Source organism: Ochotona curzoniae, unplaced genomic scaffold, assembly GCF_017591425.1.
Source record: "Ochotona curzoniae isolate NIBS_2020 unplaced genomic scaffold, NIBS_Ocur_1.0 contig_1302, whole genome shotgun sequence".
NCBI classification, from domain to species: Eukaryota; Metazoa; Chordata; class Mammalia; order Lagomorpha; family Ochotonidae; genus Ochotona; species Ochotona curzoniae.
The window spans coordinates 18278048-18292700 of NW_024465035.1; the positions used below are offsets into that span (position 1 = coordinate 18278048).

At 40.1% G+C, this 14653-nt stretch overlaps 1 protein-coding gene across 23 annotated transcripts in view; it reads left to right on the forward strand.

Annotated features, from left to right (window-relative positions):
• Positions 1-14653, forward strand: part of CLASP2 (cytoplasmic linker associated protein 2) — a 160505-nt gene that overhangs the window by 116807 nt on the left and 29045 nt on the right. For 11 of the 23 annotated variants that reach the window (XM_040964567.1, XM_040964524.1, XM_040964540.1 and 8 more), the window contains 3 exons: positions 7462-7625; positions 8910-8988; positions 14488-14631. In XM_040964567.1, coding sequence (XP_040820501.1) covers positions 7462-7625; positions 8910-8988; positions 14488-14631 — 387 coding nt within the window. Of the gene's footprint in view, positions 1-755; positions 759-7461; positions 7626-8909; positions 8989-9098; positions 9150-14487; positions 14632-14653 lie in introns of all 23 variants that reach the window. The other 12 variants (XM_040964531.1, XM_040964603.1, XM_040964623.1 and 9 more) reach the window with 3 other exon arrangements.

Below are 14653 nucleotides of genomic sequence, written 5' to 3' on the forward strand. Positions count from 1 at the left end.
AAGTCACCAGCTGCTCAAGAACCTTACATTCACATATTGCCTACACACACCCTTCCGCATTCATTAAATCATCTCTGGATTACGTACAACACCTGATACAACATAAATGCTATACAGATATTGCTATACTGTATTTTTAGGGAATGATGACAAGAAAATGTCTCTACATTTTTAGTACACGCGCAATTTTTTATGACATTTTTCATCCAAGGTTGGTTAAATCTGAGCCAACTACAGATGGCCATCTATACCATTACAGAAACAAATGATCTAATCATGATGTGTATGTGACATTAATTAGGACTATAAAGCAAAAATGTACATCTTAAAGCTTTTTAGTATTTTCATAACAGGCAATACAACATAATAAAATCGAGTATGGAATAGTAGAACTAGATTGTTTGAATTTAAATTCTGCCTTCAGTACTCATTAGCAGTGTGTGCCTTGGTAATACCCAATTCATAAGAGTTTGATAATGATTAAATTGGTTAATGTATGTTAAACCCTTAGAAGACCAATTTTATAAAGTAAGAGGTTCAGAACAGGGTTTTATTTTAATGTCTTCAAATATGCACTTGTGTGATGCCACAAGCTGTCCAGTTTCGTTGTGGCATTGACTCTGAGGGAAGTCATTGAGCTGTGTGCGTTACATTGACATTTTGTGATCTTTCTAATCCTACTTAATCTGTGGTTACTGAAATGGATCCAATAAACCTCTTGGACGCTTACCTGCTTACAGAGTTCAGATCAGGAGAGAGTACGCATCTTACCTGGGGAAAGTGCAAGTTGTATAGACAGCAGAAGTGATTTAGCTTGTGAAAGATTTGCTTCTGAGTGGGGAAGCAAAAGGTAGGAAAGAAAAGGTGAAACAGTACCAGCTATTCTTCTGTCAAATCATATGTTGGCGCTGTCCAGCAGTGGAAGTGAGTATCTAGTATTCTTGGGTTCCTTCCGGAAGTTGAACCTGGAGGATAGTAGGGTCTAAAGAAAGGTTTTCCTTTCTAGTTTTTCAGTTTCCTTGGCAAGGAGATTAAAGGGAAAAACAGGACAATCATATGCTCTCTTCTCATTCTATTCATTTAACTCCTGTTTTAAAAGCTATTTTGAGTTTATCATAAAACTTTAAAAAACATTTGTCACTTTTATTTTCTAAGTGTTTTTCCTCCATACAGGAACTTTGCATTGATGGCGACTAATTTGTGTGTTTTTCTTTTTTTTTTTCTTTTTTTCTTTTTGCATGCTGTCCCCTGTGTTGGAACTCTCAATAGAGAGTAAGTTGGTTCAATATTTGTTGGAAACCTAACTTTACTGCATGACTGTGAAATTAACCCTTTTTCTCTATTTTCTCTCCTGAGGAGTTCATGCAGTGTTGGACCTTTGCAATCCACGAAATGCTATTTGCAGTTATGCCACCTGTCATTCTGTTTGGAGATGTGCTTCTTAATCTACTAATTAATCTAATTTGATTATGTTCTTCTGTTCTGTATTTGATGACTGGCACACCTAAGACAAAAGTGAGTTTAAGATAAGACTGCCTCAATTGTAATACCCCAGATATTTCTTTTCCCACAAGTGTTAGTGCTGGGGTATGTGAGATTATAAATTGATTACATTGAAGATAAAAGTCAAACAGTACATTATGGAGCAGTGATTCTTTTTTTTTTTTTTTTAATGTTTAATCTTTTTTTTTTTAAAGGCAGAGAGAGATCTTCCATCCTCTGGGTCACTTCCCAAATGCCCATAGTTGTCACAGCTGCCTGGGTTAGTTGGAACCAGGCACCCAGAGCTCCATTGGATCAGTTTCTCAAGCAGGGACCCACATACTTGAGCCATCAGCTGCTGTTTCCCAGAGAGTACCTTGGCAGGGAGCTAGATTTGACACTCGGGGTACTTGGTATATGAACCAGACAGTTCTATGTGGAGTATATGCACCCCGAACAACTTAACTCTCTGCAATGATTGTTTTTTGTATATGTGTACTTTTAAGATGTGTTTATTTATTTGAAAGGCAGAGTGACATCTTACATCTACTGCCTGATGCCACTCCCTGCTCATTTCTCCAATGGCCACAGCACCCAAGGCTGGTCAGGCTCCAGCCAGGAACACAGAACTCTGTTTTGAGTCTCCAGCTTGGGTAGAAGGAGTCTTAAGTGCTTGGGCCATCATCTGGTGCTTTCCCAATTTCATTAGCAAGCAGTCATATCAGAAGCAGACCAGCCAGGGCCAGTGCAGGCACAGATGAATCGTATGCCTGCAGGCCACCATCCCATATGGGCACTGGTTCATGTCTCAGCTGCTCTGCTTCTGATCTAGCTCTTTGCTTATGCGCTTGGTGGGCAGCACAAGTTTGCTCAAATCCTTGAGTCCCTGCTCCCACATGGAAGACCTGGAAGAGGCTCCTGGCTTCGGATCTTTTCAGCTCCAGCTGTTGCAGCCATTTGGAGAGTGAAAGAACAGATGGAAGATATCTCTGTCTCTCTCTCTCCTCTCGCTCTTTCCCCTTTTCTCTGTAAACCTGCCTTTCAAATAAGAAAAATAAATCTTTATTAAAAAGAGAGAGAAGAAGAAGGAGCAAAACAGCCAGCACCCAAGCCAGTCCTCCCCATGAAAAGCAGCATCTTAACTTGCTCTTCCACAACACCAGCTTCTGTGGTGGTGCTTGACTTTATCTTTTGAAATAAAGTACTCATTCCTGGTATTATATTAGCACATCCACATCCAATCTTCTCCCTTAAGCTTTGATGGGGGAGATGAGAGAATAGCCAACATCTGACAGGGACTCAGTTTGCATAGGATTTCCAGCATGCTCTGTTTATACATATGGGTGGATACAGAGATATGTGCACATTTAGTAAGTCCTGTTGGTTAAAAAAAAAAGGTATTTTTGAAGAATGATGCTACAGTTCTATATGTAGAACATGGCTGTTCAGCTTGTGTTTTACCAACAGAAATTTCTACTTAGGCCATGCAGGGATCGCTTTTCAGCCTTTTGGCTAAGATAAAGTGTCGGACACAGAGAAGCATTCGGAGAAATAACAGTTCGGAGCAAACAGAAACGTTAGCTTTAGATACGGCAGCATGGGAGGACAAGGCCTGTTAGGATGGCTGACATGAGGCCGGAAAAGGAAGTGGGAGATACCAGAAGTCTTTGGGGAAGAAATAGATGTTGATACTGGCTAGAATGATGAGAAGTTCTTCATCCTGAGGAAAGGAGGTAACTATCAGTTAACAAGGACATTTTATTAGGGGAAAATCCTCAATTATATTCAGCAACTTTCGGAGTCCTTAGCCTGTGCTGACTTTGAACTTGGATCTAATTGGTGATTTAAGACTGCGCAGAGGTACAGACTTCATTCTCATTTGATATGTACTTTAGATGAGAAGCTAAAGAAGGAAGGAATTAAGTAGCATTATAAATAGCTAGTGGCACTAAGGGTTACACATGGGGAAAGATCATTGATTATCTAGAGTAGTCCAAGAAGCTTCTTTACAGTGACTTTGGAGGCATCACGTGCTGTGTGTACGTGGTTCAGGTTGGGGTGGAAAATCAAAAGTACTTGGTGAAAGAGTTTTATGTTCCCAAGTGGTACAGCATCAATTCGGAGAATTAGGACCATTTCTAAGTGATTAGGACATTTGGAAGACAGTGATGGGCCATGGAAGGATGTTGATTTTATTTTAAAAAAAGAAAAAGATACAAAATAGGATGGTGAGTAAGAAATATGAATTGGCAAAGCACAGCCTGCAGGCCAAATCTGCCTCGTTCCCCATTTTTGTTTTAATGAACAGTTACATTGAAACGCAGTCATGCTTATTTGTTAACATAGAATCTGGGACTGGACTGCAATGTCAGAATTGAGTCGTTGCAGCTAATGGCTCAAAAGGCCTAGGAGGTTTAATTGTGTAAGTGACCTTTGTATAAATAGTTTGCAAACTTTAGAATAGAGGAAGTATGAAAGACTCCTAACAGGCTTTTCTTCAATCCAAACCTGAGGTCAGAAGAGGTTGGGTGCCTACAGCAGTGATGCACTAAACAGGTTTTAGACTCTGAGCTGCTAAAGCAGAACTCCCAGCAGCAAAACAAAGAGGGAAAGAAGAACAGTGTCAAGCCACAGAGTGGCCAAGTATTTTAAATTTATGAAAAGCTGTTACACCTTACAACTAGAAACCAAACAGTGCAAGAACTGGGTTGGAAACTCAGAGAAATGCTTGTGCTGATACTGTCTGCACCAGCATGCAAAGGACTCAAAGATAGCAGGGGAGACTATACTTTGGAAAGCAAGCATACAGAATAGGCACGTTAGTCTTTTCAAAATAAATAAGTAACTAGTAGGGAAGTTTGCTGCTTCTTGGAGAATCGAGTGTTAATATGATAGGGGATAGAGGAACTCTGGTGGAGGGGAAGTCAGCGGAGAATGTCACGTGGACCAATGACGATGTGGTAGGTGAGTCGGTCACTGGCAGCAGGTGGAGAGAACAGAGCTGACATCAAGTAGCCAGCGTTGACGAGCTGTGAGATTCTGAGCAAGCCACTTGGTTAGCTTGCTGTCTGTGCCCTTGGTCATAAAGTGAGAGCTTTGACTTGGGCATTCTGACATCTATGATGTGCAAAATCTGTTTTCCTGTAGGAAAGTTCAAAATTGCCATCTTTAGGAGAACAGATAGGAGTGGAAACAAGAGTGCAGAGTGAGAGTGGTTTGCTGGTAAGCTAACTTTGGAAAAAGAAATTGTTGATTGGTTGTGTTTGCCAGTTTCTGAGGTATAAATACTCCTGCTTTAAAGCAAACAGTTGGGCCTGGCATTGTGGCATAGAGGCCAAAGCTACTCCTGTGATGACATCCTGCATGGCTGCTGGTTCATATCCTGGCTGCTCCACTTCTGACCCAGCTTCCCTACTAATGGCTTGTGACAACATAAGCTGGCTCAAGTGTTTGGGCCCCTGCCACCCACATAGGAAAGCCAGATGAAGCTCCAGGCTTTGTGCTGGCCTGCCCTATTGCCTGCAGCCATCCAAGCCATCCACGGAGGAAACCAGCAGTTCAAAGATCTCTCTCCCTCTGCCTTCCTCCCTTTCACTCTGTCTGTCTTTCTCACCCCCTCCTTCTTTAACTCTGACTTTCAAAACAAATATTTTTTAAAAAAAAATGGAAGAAGAAGGAAATCTACCAAAAAAACCTCACAGCATTAATTTAACGTTAATTCTCAAGGCAGAAATGCACTGACTCGGGCATACCACTGTACAGCTGCTGGGTGGCTGTGAGTACACAATTACATAGATAACATATTCACTGTAGACAGGTCTAGTGAAGCTTATTATTCTTGCCCAGACCAATGAGTTTCAGTGAAATAGTCAGCCGGGTGTGAAGCTAAGAGAAGCCAAGATTGGTGGGAGTGGTTAAGATTCTGTATTTGTAAGGGTCAAATCAGTTTTGAAACATACACTGCCTAGGGACCAGAGAGTACTGGAACATGTAATGAAATGGTCACAGTTTCTGCTTTTGCAGATACAGAGCAACTTGAGCAGATTGTTAAAATACGTATTTTAAGTTCAAATTCAAATGGTACAGCTTATTTACAATTCTCATAGAGAGCCTTTCATCCCTATTGGAAGAGAATGTATGGAATTCATGTATAACTGCATAAAGGAAGTTGGAGAAATTAAAAATATACACTGAAAGCAAACTTTTTACATATGAAAGAGAGTGAGTGAGCGACAAAACAAGTCCTTCCCTTTCCCGGGTTCACTCCAGCCCAGCCACGCTCAGCAGCCTGAGCGCAGCCAGACCAGCCAGGGACCAGGAGCTCCCCTCGTGTGGCAGGAGCCCCTTCCCAGGAACAGGAGCAGGAGGCTGGATCAGAAGAGCAGAGTAGCCCGGATGCAAGCCAGGCACTCCCAGTAGAACATGGGCATGCCACACAGCAGCCTAGCCTACTGCACCGTAACACCGTCCCCAGAAAACAAAAGTCATCGTGGCTACTCTTCTGCAATCCTTTTAAAACAATAGTTTCTATCACATCATCTGTTATGATCATGACCTGTCTCATAGTACAGCATGTCTGGGGGTCTTGGGAGCTTTCTCTTCACCTTAATTAAAATGTCTATTCTGGTTTTAAATTTCTTACAGAGAGGTACAGCATTTTATGTCATTTTAACATATTGTCAACATAATGATTTTAATGAAATCACTGATAACTCCCCTTATCCAAAAGTTTACAATGGTCTACTGGCTAAATCCTCACCTTGCTTGCACCAGGATCCCAAATGGGTCCTGCTTGGAATCGCAGCTGCTCCAAGTCCCGTCCTTCTCTTGGCTTTTGATTGGCTCTGCTCCAGCTGTTGCAGCCAGCTGGGGAGTGAACCAGCGAATGGAAGGTCTTCTTCTCTGTCTCTCCTCCTCTCAGTAGTCTGAGTTTCTAATGAAAATAACTTTAAAAAAAATTTGCGACTAGTAGATTAATATTGGAACCAAAAACAAAACCCATCAATAGAAAGGAAACTAATAGCATGCCATTTAGGATTTCTTAGAAATATTTAGATATAGACTTTTCTCCTAAGTTTATTTTTCAGTTATAATTTTAATATTCCAGATCAGTCGTGTAAACTTCACGGAGGAGAGAGAACACAGTTTGAGCCCAGCAGGTAGACTGCTGCTTGTAACTCCCGTGCCCGTATTGCAGTGTCTGGCGCAGGCGCCTACTGCTCAGCTTCCAGCTCAGCGTTCTCCCGAGGCACAGCCTGAGAAATAGCAGATAATGGCTCAGGTGCTGGGGTCTCTGCCACCACCCACTTGGGAGACCCTATTGAATTCTAGCCTCCTGGTGTTGGCTTAACCTGACCCTGTTGGTAATGGAGCATTTGGGGAGTGGACCAGCTTATGAACCATCTCTCTCTCTCTCTCTCTCTCTTTCTCTTCCATTCTATATGTGTCTCTCAAATTGAATTTTCTTTTAAAAATGTAATTACTTTTGGGGCAGTTTTAATTTAAAAAAAATATTTCTCATACCAAAGAATTTTCTTTCAGAATCAGGATTCTCTGATTAGCCGTGGCAGGTCAGTTGTACCTCCACATAGCTCTCGGTAACCACGCTCTCATTGTGAGAGCCAGTCTCGTTGAGAATCATTGAACCATGATTCTGCCTGGATTTCAAACGAAGTGGATTCCAGCTTGTCCCCTTTGAACATTGATAACATTAGGTGTGCCAGCCATTATGGCTGAAGTTTCTTTACCAAGTGATGCTGCATGGAATAGCTAATTGTTGAACTTCTGCAGAAGTTGAATAACAATTCCAATGTGCTCTTGTATCACAGAGTCCAATGAAAAGCAAGAAAGATTGTTTTTCCCGCTTGGCTGCCAATCGCTGTGCCTCTGATTACAGTATCCCTTTTCTATTCCAGTTTTGAGCGTAGAGGTCAATATTTCCTCCTTTTTCTTCCCACATTTCTCCTTTGTCAACTGCAGGTATTCAGCATGTTTTTGGAGACACTGGTGGATTTCATACAAGTCCACAAAGATGATCTTCAAGACTGGTTGTTTGTACTGCTGACACAACTACTAAAAAAAATGGGTGCTGACTTGCTTGGGTCTGTTCAGGCAAAAGTTCAGAAAGCCCTTGATGTTACCAGGTAATATTTTCTTCATATATTCCAGTCTATTCAAGAATAATCCGAAAGTTTTACTTCCTAGAGTGAAGGTTCTTCTGCAGGGCATCTATGAGAAAATCACTCACTGTGCCAGTTCACATTCGCTACTTGGCACAGCATTGTTCCTTAGATGAAACCCTGCATTTCCTTTATAAAGTATTTACTAGTATTGATTCTTTAATGTATAACAGCCAAAAAAAAAGTCTATGCAAAATAAAGCTGAGGCTTTGATTTGATTTAATATTTTTTAAAGGGTTTTCAAGTAACACTCTCACACCATTCATACTGACCATTCGTACCTCATTGGGATTTCTAGGGTGATATCAAACGACCATCTCCCTCCCCAGACCCTGCCTAGCCTCTGTCTCCTTCCCAGACCCTGACCCAGCCTCCGTCCCTGTCCCCAGACCCTGACCCAGCCTCTGTCTTCATCTCCATCCCCGTCCCCAGACCCTGACCCAGCCTCTGTCTTCATCTCCATCCCCGTCCCCAGACCCTGACCCAGCCTCTGTCTTCATCTCCATCCCCGTCCCCAGACCCTGACCCAGCCTCCATCCCCATCTCCATCTCCCTCCCCAGACCCTGCCTAGCCTCTGTCTCCTTCCCAGACCCTGACCCAGCCTCCGTCTCCGTCCCCAGACCCTGACCCAGCCTCTGTCTTCATCTCCATCCCCGTCCCCAGACCCTGACCCAGCCTCCGTCTCCATCCCCAGACCCTGATCTAGTCTGACTGCCACACACACACCCCCATACATGTGAACAAAGGAGGGAAACTGAACATTTACCTCTCCACCTTCCCAGATAGGTCTGCCCTCCCCTCACCTTTGTACTAAATACTAAAATAGAATTAAAAGTTTAAAAGAAAATATTTTTTAATTTTTCAAAGATGATTTTATTATATATTTAAGTATTTGGAATCTCTTCAGAGGATTCTGAACGGTGATGTACTGCTACATTCTGGGGCAGATCATTGAAGTGATGTATTCCAAATATCAGTTTACTAAGTGGAAGTGAATCTAGAATTGGGATTTGGGTGTGAGGAGTTCTCTCCAAGAATGTTGAACATTTTCATGAACGTCTTTCTGATGAAATCTATGACTAAGGCATTGGAGGCTGTTATTTCCTGTGTGTGTTGCTTGTAGCTATAGAACTAAATTTTCATATTCTGTTGGAAAAGCCTGTTATTTACTCTACCACTTAAACTTGATGACAAAGATATTATTTCTTTCTTTTTTTTTTTTTTTTTTTGCTTTATTCTCATTTCAGAGAATCTTTTCCAAATGATCTTCAGTTTAATATTCTAATGAGATTTACAGTTGATCAGACCCAAACACCAAGCTTGAAGGTAAAAGTTATGGTCTTTTAAAGACATTTAATTAACAAAGTCACATGTATTTTATTTCTGTCACATGAGAGGCTGTTGAATGAGTGGGTTTTGTTTTTATAAACTTTCAGACTGTCAAGCCAGCACTTCGGGACCAGCTTCACTCTTTTTGGAGCTCCAAGGTTTTTGTTTTGTTTTGTTCTAATCTGCGTTATTTCTTTTCTTAATAACTCCTTACAGTTTTCAGATAATGTTCGAATGCCTGTATATCCAACTACTAACCTTTGTAAGCCTTTTACGCATGCATGTATTGGATTTCCAAAGCCAGATTCCCCTTTGGGACAGCTAACTGGGGATACACATGTGTAAAGTTTCACAAGTATGGCTCTCTAACCCAAAGCTGGTATGCGCATTGCACTGTGGAGTCGCCTCTGATTTTATGTTTGTGATTTCCCCAATACGTTTTTGCCTTTTAAGAAAAGTTATGTTAGGTTTAGTATGTGTTTTGAGTGAAATACCAGTTTTGCCTGTGGGTTTGAGTTAACAAAAATTCTTAAGTTTGATCTTAGTGATAGGCTTCACATCTTCTTAACTGAAGTAGTAGCTTTTTTGCTTATATTGGTCTGTTTGTTAAATTTAGAGTCAGGATTAAATTTTTCAGTGACTTAGACACATCTTTCAGTTAATTTATGTATGTTTAAGCTAGGGCGATTTTAATATTTCATTAACTATTACTATTAAAATTGTCACAAAGAAAAGAACAATTTAATGTAAAAGAGAAATACCTGCATTCTTTACTAAGGATGCCTGTAGTCAACTTCATGAAATGAGCTTGAAGTCAGGGAAATAACAAGCATATGTGCTTCTAGAAGGCTTATGTTTTGCTGCTCTGTCCTGCACGAAATGTATTTTTACGAATATGAATGCTCAGGTTTCATTTCCCTTAAGCATCTAAATGCATTTACGTACCTTCAGTCATGATTAACGTGTTTTACTGGGGTTGGCACTCAGCTACTGTTTTTCTCCGAGCTGCTTTGTGGAAAGGATCTCATCTGTGTTGATTTTGAAGAGTGACCTGCAGAAGGAAAATAACTCATGTTATTGTGGATCATGTTTAGTTCATTTTCTGTGCAATACATTGTATGTAATACAAATGTTTTCCTGGGAATACCAAACCTAGAATGTTACCCTCTGCAACATAGGATTCACTGCACACTATAATAAAGATTGAATCATAAGTTTGTACAGCACATGTCCATGTAATGTCAAAAATATGTTTGTAGAGATATTTCATGGGCAGTTCAAAATGAGGGTCTAACACAGCTTTCAGAAGTAAGAACGATAAAGAGTGCTGAGAGTAACTTGCTAAAGATCTGAAGAGAGACCCAATGGGCAAGAAACGTGAGAGGGTAAACAAATTAAAATGCGATTTTTCTATTGGAAAGCATTATACTGGAGACGGGAATCATGACCTTTTCAAAAGTGTAAATTCCTTATAAATTTGTACGTAGTGCCTGTACAGATATTATAGCAAAGCCCTAAGAAAATAATTCTTCAACTCATACTCCATGTTAGAACATGAGAGAGAAGTTATGTTAAAACCATAAAGTAAAAAGTGACCTTCACATGCGTGTCAGGCTTAAATATAAAAAACTTTACAGGCTATAGAAACAAGTTAGAAAATAACTAAACAACAGTCTTTCTGATAAGGGGGTTTTATCAAATTTTACAGCTTATAAAATGTTACATGATTAAATATTGAAAAGGAAACAATGGGAAAAGTGGTGATACAAAGTGATGTTATTTGGATTAGTAACACTTTTAAATAGATTATTTATGTTGAGTTCTTTTTCTGGTTTCGTGAAAAGGACACATACATCAACAACTAGTCTGTTTTTATTGCTGTGAAAAAGAATACATGTTTGCATGATTAAAATAACAGACTCATATAGTCTTGTAAAATGTACTTCTAAATGTTCAAATAACTATTTGTGGATTTTATTTCACAAGTTATAAACTCATCTGGTTTTTTTTTTTCAAACTTTGCATTAGTTTATAAATTGCCAGGACACTGTACTAATTAAATCTCATATAGTGCAAATGAATGTATTCAACCATTAATGGTGACAGATTCAAAACTAAATACGTTAGTCTTCATTTTTTGTTTAATACAGTCACACTTCAGCTGCTGACACTAATAGAAAGTAACATGACTTCAAGAATCCACAATATTATATGCTTCCTTAACTTAGTTGGGCTTGCTGCTGTGAAACTAATCGGAGGGTTTTTTCCCTGTTATTTCTGAGAGTTTATAAGTTGACTCATGATTTTTGTAATATATTTACAATTATAATTCCTTTAAATTGATAAGACTGTGTATTTATAACATGCAGCATGATGTTTTCATATATGTACTTGTATGACTTAATAACCTTTTTGTAGTAAGAACACTGAAAATATATTCTTCTTGGTGATTTGCACATGTATAACATGCAACTTGTTATTAACTGTAGTTGCCATGATTTCTTCCTGTGTAGTTGAAATGTTGTGTCCATTAACCAGTGTTTCCTAAACTCCACAACCAGCCTCTCCCTAAATTAATATATAATATGTATTTAATTGAAAAGCAGAGTATCAAAGAGAAAGACCTTCCATCTACTCACTTACTCCCAGTTAGGCCAAAGCCAGGAACCAGGAACTCAGTTGAGGCTGTGCCCATGGCGGCCGGGGCCCAAGGACGTTTCCTCCACCTACCCAGGCCCTTAGGCAGGAAGCTGGAGTGGAAGCCAAGCATCAGGATTCCAGGTTGTTATGAGGGAGCTTAACCCACTGCACCATGAAGCCCACTCCACCCGCACTAACCAGTTTCTGTAGTCAGCGTTTCACTTTGTTTCTGGAGTTTGATTTTTTCTTTTTATATAGATACTTCAAATATGAGTAAAATTTTGTGGAATTTGTCTTTCCGTCTTGGGCTTATTTCACTTAACGTGATGTCCTTCAAGCTCATCCATGTTGCCACTCAAACAAGCCTTACTGTTTTCTTAACTCAGAGGTTCTGTTTTTGTTTTTTGCTTTCCCCATTCAACCATTGAGAGCACCAAATGAAACCATTGCTTTCATTTCCTGTCTTGGTGGTTAGGACTGATGCTGCAGCGAGCTTTGCAGTGTGGATTCTGTCTCTCTCTGTCTCCCTCCCCTCCACTCTCCCCCCGACTCCTCGGTTTATTTATTCGTCATTTATTTAGATGAAAGACAAAAAGAGCATCCTTATTGGGATTCATTCCCAAGGTGCCTGCAACAACCTGGACAGGCCAGGGTAAAGTGAGGGACAGAGAACTCCATTGGACTCCACTGGACTCTGCCTGCTGGGCAGCGGGCACCTGAGCTCTGGAGTGCCCGCCGCTTCTCCCCAGCACCTGAGCAGGTGCACACGAGGCAGGCACTCAGGCTCAGCAGCGCTGACCTTCTCTCTTGTTCATCTCATGATGGTCCTAATTTGTATTTTCCTAGTGTTTACTGCTGCTGAACATTTTTTTCATATACCTATATATCATTTGTGTATCTCATCTTGGGAAAGAACCATCCTAGCCTCTTGTGCACTCTGTGGTCAGCTGGTTGGTTTTCTTGCTGGTGGAGTTCCTTAGGTAGTTTTACTGCTAATTTGTTATCAGATGTGTGGTTTACAAATATATTCACCAATTCTGTAGGTTGTCTCAACTTTTGATCATTTTCCATTGCTATGTAGAAACTTTTTACTTTGTTAGTCCCTTTTGTTCTTGCTTTCATTGTCCATTACATTACTTTGTTTTTCATTATCTTACTTGTTAAAACTAGTTACACTTAAAATTCAGTCCTTGAGGGAAAAATGTCGATCCCTCTGTCATTTCGTTTTAACTGAGTCTTTTCATATTGCATTTCCTACATATGGATGAACTGCTTCCCCAGAGACCTTGGTTGGCCTGAGTGACAAAAATAACATTTAGAGTCAGTAACAAGGGAAGAAAGAACATAGGAATTTTGTTTCCCTTAGTCTTTTCCAGCATTTTTTTTCAGGTTAGTGTTTAAATCAAACATTTAAACCTTCGTTTATGTGGGTCAGCAAACTGGAACTTGGTTTGCATTTAACACCTGCTGGTACAAGGACTGTATGCTATCTCAGGTGCCATGCTTCAATTGCCAAGGTGCAGGCGTGATGACGAAAGGAGTTTGTGGGATTTTAAGTCAAACGATACAATGCTGCAAATATTTAGAATGAATAAGTTTAAAGATACAATTTACAGCATGAGGACTATGCTTAGCAATTGTATTGGAGATTTTTGGTGAAGGGTGGATTAGACACACATGCACAAAGGAATAAACATGCAAAATGATAGATATGTTAATTTGACTATAGCAACCATTTCATTCTTAATATCAAAGTATCATGTTACATTACCTTGAAAATATACAATCAAGTTTTTTAAAAAAATCCATCATTGAAAGTAAGTGTTCTCGCCACAAAAAAAAAAAATTGTGGTTACTACAAGTTCATGTATTAATTAGCTTGGTTTATTTATTCCACAATGTGCATATATTTCAGAACAGGTTGTATACTCCAAATATATAAAATTGTTTTTTATCAATTGAAAGGATACACTTTTTTTTTTTTTTTTACAAAAATACAGAGTCTAGTGCAATGACCTAGTGGCTAAATCCTCATCTTGCACTCCCAGGATCCCATGTGGACTCTAGTTCATATCCTGGTTGCTCCAGTTCCCATCCAGCTCCCTGCCTGTGGCCTGGAGGGCAGTGGCGGGTGGTCCAGAACCCTGGGACCCTGCACCCATAGAGGGGACCCAGAAGAAGCTCCTGGTTCATGGCTTCGGATAAGCTTAGCTGTAGCCATTGTGGCCTCTTGGGGAATGAACCAGTGGACAGAGGATCTTTCTGTCTCCTCCTTTCTATAAATCTGTATTTCCATTAACAATAAATAAATCTAAATGATTGTAGTAATAAAGTATACAGAAAGCCTGACAGAACAATTATTTTTAAATAGTGGAATGTGATCTCATCATGTGAGTCTTAGCTATGTTGGACCAAAAACCCTATCTTGTCCACTTCATCAGCTTAATTTACCAATCCTTATTTCCAAAATACTTGGGTTTGTTTTCCACAAAGATGAAATTACACTGAGTTGATAAAGACTGACTCTTCGTGAGGTGGATGAAGAGTCAGCTGTAAGCTCTGAAGGCAGGTTCAAGGCGAAGTTTATAACCTGTCAAGAGAGTCTTCGGCAGTGGCTGAAACTCAGAATGAAACTTCTGGGACAAAAAAAGCTTTTGGTACTTATGAAAACTAAAGTCCTCCACACCCTCATTATTCTTGTCCCTCTGGTAGGTAAGTGGTTGTTTGATGTCTGTTTTTTATGGATGTTTGTTCACTTCCTTTTTGTTAAAATAGAACCACTTGAATCCTTTGGAAGGGTGCTCCCATGCCTGCAGTAACCATTTTCCTGTCCACTCCTTCTGCTCGCCTTTGCAGGTGAAGGTTGCTATCCTTAAATACATAGAAACTCTAGCTAAGCAGATGGATCCAGGAGACTTTGTAAATTCCAGTGAAACGCGCCTGGCAGTGTCTCGAGTCATCACTTGGACGACAGAACCCAAAAGTTCTGATGTTCGCAAGGTGTGTTTTCATGTGACTTAGA